The 12,009-nt window shown below is 33.7% G+C and overlaps 1 protein-coding gene across 1 annotated transcript; it reads right to left on the bottom strand.

Annotated features, from left to right (window-relative positions):
* Positions 1 to 3,282: 3,282 nt before the first annotated feature.
* Positions 3,283 to 5,798, bottom strand: LOC134248443 (uncharacterized). The gene is made up of 2 exons (XM_062730841.1): positions 5,743 to 5,798; positions 3,283 to 5,323 (listed from the first exon to the last, which is right to left on the bottom strand). Exons 1-2 carry the CDS (start codon positions 5,766 to 5,768, stop codon positions 3,283 to 3,285), a joined length of 2,067 nt encoding a protein of 688 aa, XP_062586825.1. The 5' UTR covers positions 5,769 to 5,798.
* Between the last annotated feature and the right edge of the window lie 6,211 nt (positions 5,799 to 12,009).

The raw sequence follows: 12,009 nt of genomic DNA, 5'->3' as shown, positions 1-12,009 counted from the left end.
AAAGCTCACTTGAGCCTTCGGCTCAGGTGAGCTAAAAAGTGTATTCGTTTCATTGAATTAAAATACACACAAATAACATTTCAAAATTATGGAGAGAAGACCGAGAGATAGAAAAATTTTAGATAAAAGAGTTTTAAATTGTACCATTTTTTTTTACCAAATGTCTGATCTGGCTAATTTTCAAGTTATTTTTCAGCAAATCAAAGCTCAATATCAGGAACATATTTTCCTTTCCTGTTACACAGGAACCTGATGAATAAAAAAAAATGCTAAAATTTCACATGACATGTCGATAAATTTTTCACTTAATTTTCAATTACACCCAGATTCCTGCCGAATGCCTATCAAAAGCGCCCTCGTTCTTTTGGAAATAAATAATCTCGACTGGACATGAAATAAATAATTTGTCCCTGGTAAGTGCTACCCCCCATCCATCCACCCCGAATTAAAGTTTTAGACTTTTTAGACTTAGGCTTTTTTTTCATCTGTCCTTGATCTTATTGAAAATAAAAAAAATCTGTCCTTCATCGACAGGAAAAAAAAAATAAACTGACGTGAAAAAACAAGAGGCCCATGGGCCACATCGCTTACCTGAGCACTAAGGGTAGGAAAAAGTAGAAAATGGCTTTTTATTGTAAAGTATAAATCCAAAAGTAGTCCCATGACTAATCATGGATTTGTTATTTTTTAGAAAATGATTTCTAAAGAATTTTCCTATATATATATCTATAAAAACTTTGGTCAGCCATTTTGGCCCCGCCCTACCCAAAATTTGAATCTACACTACTTGAGCATGCTTCCACATAAATATGATGAATTATGGCTTTGTCATTCTTGAGAAGAAGATGTTTAAAGAATTTTCCTATGTATTTCTATGTAAAACTTTGGTCGGCCATTTTGGCCCCGCCCTACCCCCGGGGGTCATGATTTGAACAAACTTGAATCTACACTACCTGAGCAGGCTTCCATATAAATATGATGAATTATGACTTTGTCAATCTTGAGAAGAAGATTTTTAAAGAATTTTCCTATATATTTCTATGTAAAACTTCGGCCAATTTGGCCCCGCCTTACCCCCGGGGGTCATGATTTGAACAAACTTGAATCTACACTACCTGAAGAAGGATATGGAAATAACGAACAGTATTCAATCTCAACGTCCATTAAACAAATATACAAAATAAGAGTAGAGCAAACACGGACCTCGGAAACATCGAAGGTGGGATCAGGTTTCATGGAGGAGTGAGCATCCCCTGCCGACCGGTCACACCCGCCGTTTGCTCGTTGTCATAATCAGGAAATAACGGAAAAAATCCGTGGTCAATTCAGTGTATAAATAATGGACTAACAATTGGTATGAAAAACGTCAGTCAGCATTTTATTCAATGATAAATTGTATTTGCTGACAAGGTCATTGTATCGACCATAGAATTTACGAAATGATGACTTTAAACGAGACTGTTGATATTCTTGTTTCATCAACTTGCTTGTCAATAATTTACCTCGTTGAAGAAATTGTTCATACGTAGAGCATGCTCTTGCGTATCGAATCAACTGAGATATAAATACTCCGTATGCAGGTGATGAAGGTATATTGCTGCATAAGTAAGGGAAGTTGACGATAGAAAAGTTAAAGTCATCACGTTTATCATATAGCTTGGTTGTTAGATTACCATTAGTGTCTTTTTCAAGTAAAACATCCAAGTATGAAGCAGAAGTGTCGGACTCTGTGGTATCTTTTATCTCAAGCTCACCAGGATAAATCGTGTCGACGTAGGAATGGAAATTATCATTATTAATTGACAATACGTCGTCGATATATCAAAATGTCGAGTTGAAGGCCACAGCAAGTGTTTTCTTCTTTTCACGCAAAAGATTTTGCATAAATTCTGCTTCATATGAATATAAAAATAAGTCTGCTAATAACGGAGCGCAACTTGTACGCATGGGAATTCCAATAGATTGTTGGAATACCTCGTCTCCAAAAAACCACATAGATGTTGTCAATCAGAAACTCAAGCATCTTCTTGATGTCAACTTCAGAGTACTTATGTGTGCAATCAGAATCTGTTTTAACAAAATAATTCTTCAAATGACCAATGACGAGGTAAGTAAACTTACGATTTCCATTTTTGTTGAAGAAGCAGCTGTCAATGATATCAAAAAGCCTGGATTTTAATTTGTCGTGGGGAATTGTTGTGTATAAAGTTGAAAAGTCGTAAGTTTTTATGCTGTTGATTTTTGTAAAGTCTTGTGATTTCAAATTGTCCAAAAGTGAACATGCTTCCATATAAATATGATGAATTATGGCTTTGTCATTCTTGAGTAGAAATTTTTTAAAGAATTTACCTATATATTTCTATGTAAAACTTTGGTTGGCCATTGTGGCCCCGCCCTACCCCCGGAGGACATGATTTGAACAAATTTGAATCTACACTACCTGAGGATGTTTCCCCATAAGTTTCATCTTTCCTGCCACAGTGGTTCTTGAGAAGAAGATTTTTAAAACATACCACCAAATTTTCACTAATTCTCAATTGTCTCCCCTTGAATGAGGGCGTGGCCCTTCATTTGAACAAACTTGAATCCCCTTCACTCAAGGATGCTCTGTGGCAAGTTTGGTTGAAATTGGGTCAGCGGTTCTTGAGAAGAAGTCGAAAATGTGAAAAGTTTACAGACAGACAGACGGACAGACAGACAGACAGACGGACGCCGGACAAAATGTGATCAGAAAAGCTCACTTGAGCCTTCAGCTCAGGTGAGCTAAAAACTTATGATGAGCAGATGTCAGTCATTCTACGAAAAATGGGCCAATTCAAGATATAATTAAAATATCCCTCTGTTTATATCCAACAGTTTAATCATTTCTCATACAATAAATATCCATTGTCCATGAAATAAAGTCTTTCAATATTGAAATATATAAATAAAATATTTTGTACATCAATTTAATTCATTCTCAGAAAATAAAAGCAATACTTTTTGTACATCAATAAAGCCAGTCAAAGTGCAATATATAATGTCCATCGATTCATATTGATTTCATTCATGTTAAAATAACATATACTTTTTTTTTAATAAAGAAACATTGTTATTGTTTATATAATTGTTTTAAAATGTACATATTATTATTTAATATGTAATTGATTTGCTGAATCAATTATTTTACCCCACCCCTCCCACCCCATAAAAAGGAATTCTGTAAAATCTTACTTCACATACGATTCATTGAATTTCATGGAAAATTGTCCTCAGAAAGTTATCTCTCTTATCAGAAGGATATTACAACTTAATTACGGGAATCCATTGGCGAACTCTCTGTATTCTCATTTCTGTAGCTGTGCGTATTTTGTTGGTCGGTTCTTGTCTGAGAGATTGTAGGTATGAGTACAGAGCAGCCTGGTAGTTCCCTGTCAGCTGTTGACAGATTCCCAGAATCTGCCACGATATGTCTCTGTCTTTTAAATTTGTAAGTATTCCCTGATCATAGTGAACTAAGGTCTGTAGACATTTTAGAGCTCTTTGTGCTCGCGTTGTGTCTACATGTGTGTAGCACAAGATCTGTAGCATGAATAACAGTATAAAGGCTGGGACTTTTAAATAAGACCTGTCATTCTGTAGAGCAGACTGTTGTTCTGGTATCAGTTCACCGATGTAATGGATTTTATTTTCAAGTTCGATATCCCCTAATAAAGCCTGTCTCATCTTTGTAGACCAGGACTGTCCCCTTAGAGCCTCAGTGTACATTTCTGTATTTACATTTGACCCTAACACAGATGGGTGTAAAGACTTGAAAATGATCATCTCTGTTATAGATAAAACTTCCATGTAACTAAATGTCTTGTAATAATACATGGCTAGGTACAGCATGTGTGTGAAACAACCAAACCTGGCTGCTAATTTCAGCATGTGACAGGAGATTTTGTCAGCTCTATACCTCAGTTTGTTTTCAGGTATGTAAGTTTGCATGTGTAATATAAAAGCAGTACTCTGAAGGACGAAAGCAGTAATGGTCTGTAGCTTGAGGACTTGATACTTTGTCAGGAGGGGTGAACCTATCATCTGTTCTATTGTATGTAGATATCTAATGCAGATTTTTTTGTCCAATTCGGCTACTGAACTTAGACGATTATTTAGTACTTCATTAAATAGATATCTATCAAACTCAACTTCAGAAAACAGAGTATGATCATCTGTACAGATGGAGTTTCTGGGGTTATAGAGGACATCTATAATATAAGATCTAATGGAGGGACTATGTAGCAGGAATGCTAAACCCTTCCCATACAACTCTGACAGTCTTATAAATAATTGATGTTGTTTGACGCCGTGAATTTTACTTCGAAATATGTTGTTGCCTGGAATGAAAAAGTTAGGACAGACCCCCTCATACACCCATTTGAGGATGAGTTTAAAACAGACCCAGAAACACTCCAGAAGATTTTGTGGACACCATTGAGGTATTGTATTTTTTTGAATCACCCAGAAAACTGTCGTTTTCATGTGATAGGAACACAGTAATTTATCAGCATCACCTACTCCATTGTTAATAATTTCTGTTAAGAACAATTTAAGTAAGCCGTAAGTTAAGAATTGACAGTGATTCATTGCATAAACAAGTTTATGTTCTGCCTTTGAGAAAGAAATTCTCCATTCATGATCTTCATGATTTCCTGGCTTGTGTCCAATTGCTACAAAGTGACATCCATTTTTCACTATATCATCAACAACATGAGGCTGGGGCCATGAGTGACATCTGTCTATCCATGAGGAGGCAGATGGAGGCCAAAAGTCACAAACAAAACAGTAGGCATTATCAATTTCCAGTACTCCTGTTGTTAGAGTGGCACAGGGTCCATGTGGAATGAATAAAGGTGATAATGCAGATAAATGGATCTGTCTGTATTTAGAACTAGATACATAATATCTGTTATTCATTCTAACACATGCTCCCTGGATTTCTATATACACGCTAGGTGACAGTAAATATAACAAAGTGAATCCTGGTGGACTATCATAACAGTCACAGAGGATCAGTGATTGTCTGTTCGTGTTGTAATACTGAGACTGTGATAATTCCCAAATGACACGCTGATCATTTGTCCAGAGCATAAAGTCCATATCTGATCCTTGCAGTCGGAAGCCTTCTCTGTAACTTCCACTTGTCATGGTCACTCTTTGGTATTTACATGTTTTCTCTTGATTCATCACCATATCCCTGATGTCCACCACATCTCTCCTCATGGCCACCAGTTGTGAGGTCCCCACTTTATGACACAGTCCCACAAACACCGACTCTGATATGCGTTGTATGGCTTTAGTACTGAGAATGATTAAAGTGGAATTTATATTCGCGTAAAAATGTAATTAATTTTTCACTTTTTAAAATCTATAATATAATTACATATATCATAATTGATAAGCTTATTAAATTATTATGTTTTATTTATAAATAAAAAATGTTGACAGTGTATATTTTCTCTTAATTAAAAAAAAATTCTCATACTAGTACATAAATCATAACATTAAAATAAACTTCCTAATCGGAATCAGTTATTTTTCAACTCAATTTTTCTAAAAAGTGAAATTTTTAACTGCACGTGTCATTTTTGTATAGGATATATTTTTAATTCAGTGTGTGGTGTAAAAAGTTAAAACCAATTTTACTGTCAACATATTACACTGATTCAGATGATTCAGAAATTGTTTTTAGAATTATAAATTCTTGTCATTAAAACTTACGTTTGTGAGCTTCTAATGGAGTCCATTTTCAGTGGCGTTTATTCCTTTCTGCTAATGTTTACTAGTGTGAAGTCACAGATTTAACCTGAGGTGCAAAGTGGGAATAGACAAAGAGCTTTCTCTCGATGGGTATTGGGGGGTCAAGCTCAGACATCTACAATTTTAATTTGATAAGTGAAAATAATATCTCACTTATATATGATGATGGGTAACTCTGCTTGGAAAATATGGAAATTTTCTTACTGAATCAAATTCAATTAAAATGTTGAATTTCCTACTCACCCAATATAACTCAAGTTATCAATTTCGTTTCCTGCATGTATTATGGACTCCCGTTGCTTTCGATGAAATTTTCTGATATAGACTTAATATTGATAACACTTGAACTTTGACTTAAAATATTTCCAGCTATGGAATTAGTTTTGTCCTTAAATATAAAGCAAAGCTGTAAACATATTAATTGGATAGGTATATAATTGCAGATTGCTATATAAGAATGCTTTTTATGCCCCGCCATGAATATGGCCAGAGCATACAGTGTTTGTCATGTCCGTCTTCCCTCCTTCTGTCCTTTTTCTGTGGCTTTTGTCACACTGCGTTTAGATCAGTTCAAAGCTCAGTTTCAAAGAAACTTAAGATATTTTCATTAAAATTCATATGCTGTTATATATTGATGAGAGCTATGCAACTGCATCAACATTTTTGTTTACCTTTCCTTTGACCTTGAACTCATTTTTCTTATTATAAATTTGTGTTTAGCTCAGTTTTAAAGATACCATTCAAGATAGTGTTATCAAACTTCAAATGTTGATACGTACTGAAGAGAGCTACAGTCCCTGAAACTTTCCACATTCCCACCTGAACAGTGAACGAACGGTGAACAAACGCTGAACGAACGCAGAGCGAACGGTGAGCAAACGCAGAACGTAATTGAAGCGCAAACACGAGCGCAAAGTGAACGGTGATAGAACGGTGAACGCCAGATAAACTATTCATTCGGAATCCATCTGGTCTTTTCCTTGCATTGAAACTATTCTATTGTATTTTAATGTCAGCTGCTAAAATATAAATAAACAATTAATAGATATAAATTAATAAATAATCAATTACATAAAACAGATTTTAAAAAAATTCCACAGAAAGACGATACTTGTATTTGAAATAAAATTATCAATGTAAGATTTTTCGATATTTTCTGCACATACGTATGATGTTTTAAATTAACTTTTTGATAACAAGATTTTTATACGCCCATTTTTAGACTGGAAGTATTATATTATAGGCTTCATGTCCGTTTGTCTGTCTGTTTGTTTTAATGTAAAAGACGACAAATCGTTAACGGATGGATAATAATCCAATTTTTTTTACAAGACAAGAATACACAAAATAAAATATTTTTAACAAGTATATAAAAAAAATGCACGAAAACATGATAGAACTACATGTAGGTCTGAGAATTATGAACAGTACTGCAGATATTTAGTTAATTGAATATCTTTAGAGCGAATTAAATTGATAGTGTGATTTTAAATAAAAAAAAAAAAAACCAAACTGTTTAAAATGTAATACATTAGAATTTTTTTCTACTATACTTATAAAAGTCTATTATTAGAGAGGAAAATCAATTCCTTCCTTTACCGAAACTAAATATATATATATAGTAGCATATATATTTGCCATTCAGTATAATTTAATAAGAAGCCCCCCCCCCCCCCCCCGCCAGCGCCTTTTCTCCCGAAATCAAATTCTTGGTTAGTACGAGTATTTTCAATTTATTTTAATTAATATTCAATATGTATTGCACGTGACACAGAAAATTAGTCTTAAAATGAACATCAAAACGTACAGTCATTAATTAACAATAGTGTTATCACCGGTAGAAATTCACAAGTCGGTACTTCGTTTGATAATTTATTAACGGTCCAAAACTTGGTGTTTCTACTCGATCTGTGTGTCGGCGTGGACAATGCAAGGTCCAGTTTCCAACTGAAGATCACGTATGAAACAACCAATTTATAACAATGATGAAGTAAACAATTACAATGGAGAGTTACTCAAAGCAGAAGGACATAATTGACACAATTAGTATAATTGAATAATAATTAGCACTTTCACTCAGGTACAGGTGACATCAAATGTCTTGCGGTCAATGTCTAATTATGTGATATTAAGCACTATCAAAGGAAATTATTGTTACTCAAAAATATGTTCATTTTACACGGTCACAGTGTTTCAAAATATACATGTGCCGACAGTAGTATTTTAAATTGGCAGGGGTTATTTTTCAAATTCAATTTCAAACTTTTTCCTTCCAGGATTAAATTCCCATTATTTTTTTTTCTGCAGATATGCGAAAATCAGATGTAGAAATTATGTAAAAACTTGGAAATACTAAGTGACTCCTTGACTTCCGCTTGTTCGGTGAAACGAGATTTTCACACCTCCACCCCTGAGTCGAATGATTTTGATTGACAGGACAAGCACATGGACTTCGAGTGAACCGTGTGAACTTGATGAAGGAAAATAAAAGCCGATGCCTACTGTCAAATGGATTTGTTAATCTTCCAAAAATGATTACTTTTACTGTCTGGAATATTTAGAAAAAAAAAACAAGATGATTTTTTATTCGATACAGCAGATATCTGAGAATAGAGGTGGCTTAAATCTCTCTCTATCTCTCTCTCTCTCTCTCGCTCTTACATTTGCCCTGTTAAATATGATTATGACAGCATGTCTTCCGTCTTCAGCGGAAGACCTTCTTGTTATTCTTAGGTTTCTTTTCCACTATTTTTATTAGGGTCTTCCGCTTCCTTCGGAAGACCCTACTTTTATTCTATTGTTTCTTATTATTCTGTTTTTTTCCGCTCGATTTTTGACAGGCGATTTCTCAAAGACCTTTGGTCTGATCGTTATGAAACTTTCAGGATAGATAGCTTGTAGTTAAACCTATTTAAACCTGTTTTCAATTTTTTGATGCATGCCTTTATTTGTGAGTTATTGCCCTTTAATTGAAAATTTTTGATGCTCGTTTCCACTAAAAATCTCAAAAACGACATGAGATATTTACACGAAAGTTGGAGAACTTGTAGCCAATACATTGTAGATGTGCACAATGATAAAATTATATAGCTGATTTCTTAAAGTTTGGAAGCTATAAAACGGCAAATTTTAGTAATTTTTTTTCTTTGAATTTTTGCTACTTTTTGTGAAATAACTTCTAAACCGAAAATAATTTGGTAAGAAATATATAACAAAAGTTGTGTGTTATTACGAGAGCTTTCATATTAGATTAACGAAAAGGGGCTGGTCCCTATAATTGGGGGTTAATAGCTCATACACGCTTTTTTCTGATAGCTAAAAATATTGGTATATTATGAAAAAGTTTGACTGAAATAATTTCGAACTTATAAAATCTTCTCATTTGATATAAAAAGAAATAAACTTCCAGCTATATTTATTTTTTTTTATATAAAACAAGTATGTGAGAAACCTTTCAGGAACAAGTTGTCTACTATAGCCAGCCAAGCCTTTACCATGTGCACATTTTTAGTTGATGCATCTAAAAGATATAGTTTTGATTCAGTGTTTCTTTGTTTTCTTTTTATTCAAATAATTTTAAAATGTGATGATGTACACAACAATAATTAGGCCCTAGTTTAGAGGATTTTTTCGGGATCTCTTGTTTGTAAACAACGCGCGGCATTGTGGGAAATAGGAAGGTACTAAAGACGCGATGTACTAAACACTGATTTGACCTGATTCAAATTTGTCTGTAAATGTTCCAAACAATTGAATTTTTGTATAGCATATGCCTCAAAGTCATAAAGTCTTTACATAAGTAATTTGATATACTCAATATTACCATTTAAATAAAAATTAAAACGTCAGGTAAATATCAGGTCTCTAGTATATCCCGTTTTTAGTGTGCCCCTTCGAGTCGACGTCGGACACATGTTTACAAACTGAAAATAGAATGATTTGTGAAGTTGAACATTTTCTCACCAAAGAATCCGTATGTAGACATGCACACACATTTAATCTGTAGCTACGAAGTACTTTGTCACTCCTCTGGAACATTATTCTAAGCAGAATTATCCCGATTCATATATTCTAAGAATCTTGTGTGAATTGTTTACGAGGAAATTCTGACTGTCACATTAACAAGGATGAACACTCTTGACTCTGCTTCGGATTCCCCAGTGATAATTGTATCGAGTGATGAAAGAGCTGACGGCGACATTTTAATGTATGATTGGCTTGGACCATTGGAATGAAGGTTAGAATATTTTTATTATTTAAAATTTACACTACTGATTACATGACAGTGACATACATTGATATTATAAGAAATACACAGACACACCGATATATTATCTGTTTTACAGTTCAGACGCTCTCTGTTTGCCTTGTAAATCCCCACAGCTTTATATTTTATTTTATTTTTTTTATTTGAGGATGTAATTTCAACAAGTCTTACTTTTAAAACCAAAAATGCAAAAATTCCAACACAACAGTCCTACTATCTATCGTAGTGATCATACCCTATAATTCAAACTGCACTTAATGTTACAGAATATATTCAACTAATTATATATTGACAGTGTGACTGTTAGGGTGAGGGCAGATACTTATTTAGTTTTAATTTAGTTTTGCTTGTCAAGCCATGTTTGACATTTGGTGCATCCATGCTCTGTTCACACTGAGAGTTTATTCAAATGTTTAATTCAAATGAATTCACTGCTCGTTAAATTACTTTGTATTAGCTCCATGTGAACACTAAGGGTAGCTAATTCAAATTAAATAGGCTAATGGTACTTTGCGGAACGAAACGGAACGGAACGGAACCAGTTGTGGGGCACCCTACGGGGGGATAAATATGAATATATTATATATAACAAAAATGAATATTATAAGTAAGGTCTTGATGTTGATAGAAAAACGTAAATACCATCTATCTTCAACTAAATTGATATGCAAAATAAGATTAACATTATTATGTAAAGGTAGATCTTAAAACGTGTGATATGCAATTTGCTGTATGCTAACAAATATATTTACTACCTGAACCTTGATCGATATCTTAAATATTCAGTTCTGCGCTGATAAGAAAAGAAACACACACAACAGGTTCCGTTCCGTTTCGCAAAATACCATTATCCACTACAATATTAGTACTTTGCGAAACGGAACGGAACTATTATATCAAAGGTTTTGTGACGGGGTTCCTCCCTGGCACTGGTTAATAATGATGATTGTTTCATTCTTTTCATAATAATCTATTGACAGTAAACTTTGAAGGAAAAGCATTAATAAATTTTTACATCAATGATAGGTGTACGTCTCTCATTCAAAACAGTTCACATAGTTACTAACCGTTACACATGACACAGCAGATCAAAAACTTAACGGCAGAATAATTCATAACTTATAGACATTTTATTTTATGGTTATTTACTTCAGACACTTGCCACTTTCTTTGGTTGGTATCCTAAGATATAAAATGGCAGAATAATTTGTAATAAATTAACTTATTATATTCATTTTTATTATATATAATATATTCATATTTATTCCCCCCCTAGGGTGCCCCACAACTGGTTCCGTTCCGTTCCGTTTCGTTCCGCAAAGTACCATTAGCCATTAAATAGAAATGAATTTTGAGGCATGCGTAATGGCAAAATTAAATCAAAATGCTTTATATTGGTGGTCATCTTAAAGTTCTTGTGCTATTTTTGATTGAAAAATTAAAGTAAATAGCATTAATCAATAGAATGGAGGTTCAGACACTGTGACATTATGTCAAATACATCTGCTTCTGCTTTTGGTGACATGATTTGTAAAAGATGTCATAATAGCCTTAATCACTGACGCCTGATTGTATAAGGGAAATTTTAATTCTCATTTGTTTTCTTCGCATTAGCTGTCATGTGAACACAGTTTGATTTGCATTAGTTTGATTGGCATTAGTTTACTTCATGATAATTTACTGAAGTCACATGACATCATAGTGTAAGTGACTAAGTAAGGCCGACATAACCAGTCTAAAGCTTAAATACTGCTGAATTTAATGTCAGAGGAATGTTTTTATTCACTATTTATCTCAATTTATCCATTAAATTAAGGTGCGTTTATTTTCTGGAATATTTTGGAAATTATTTTAATTCTTACAAGAACGTAGCTTGCCCGTACGAAATTTAAATCACATATTTTCAAAAAAATCCAGGTGTATTTTAATCTAAAAATCCTTGTGGAAATCTCTATTGAAAT

Source organism: Saccostrea cucullata, unplaced genomic scaffold (genome assembly GCF_032062105.1).
Source record: "Saccostrea cucullata isolate Sc308-1 unplaced genomic scaffold, CSIRO_AGI_Scuc_v1 ctg2286, whole genome shotgun sequence".
Lineage (NCBI taxonomy): Eukaryota > Metazoa > Mollusca > Bivalvia > Ostreida > Ostreidae > Saccostrea > Saccostrea cuccullata.
Note: the sequence above shows the minus strand (reverse complement) of the source record. Positions and strands in the feature narration are given on the sequence as shown.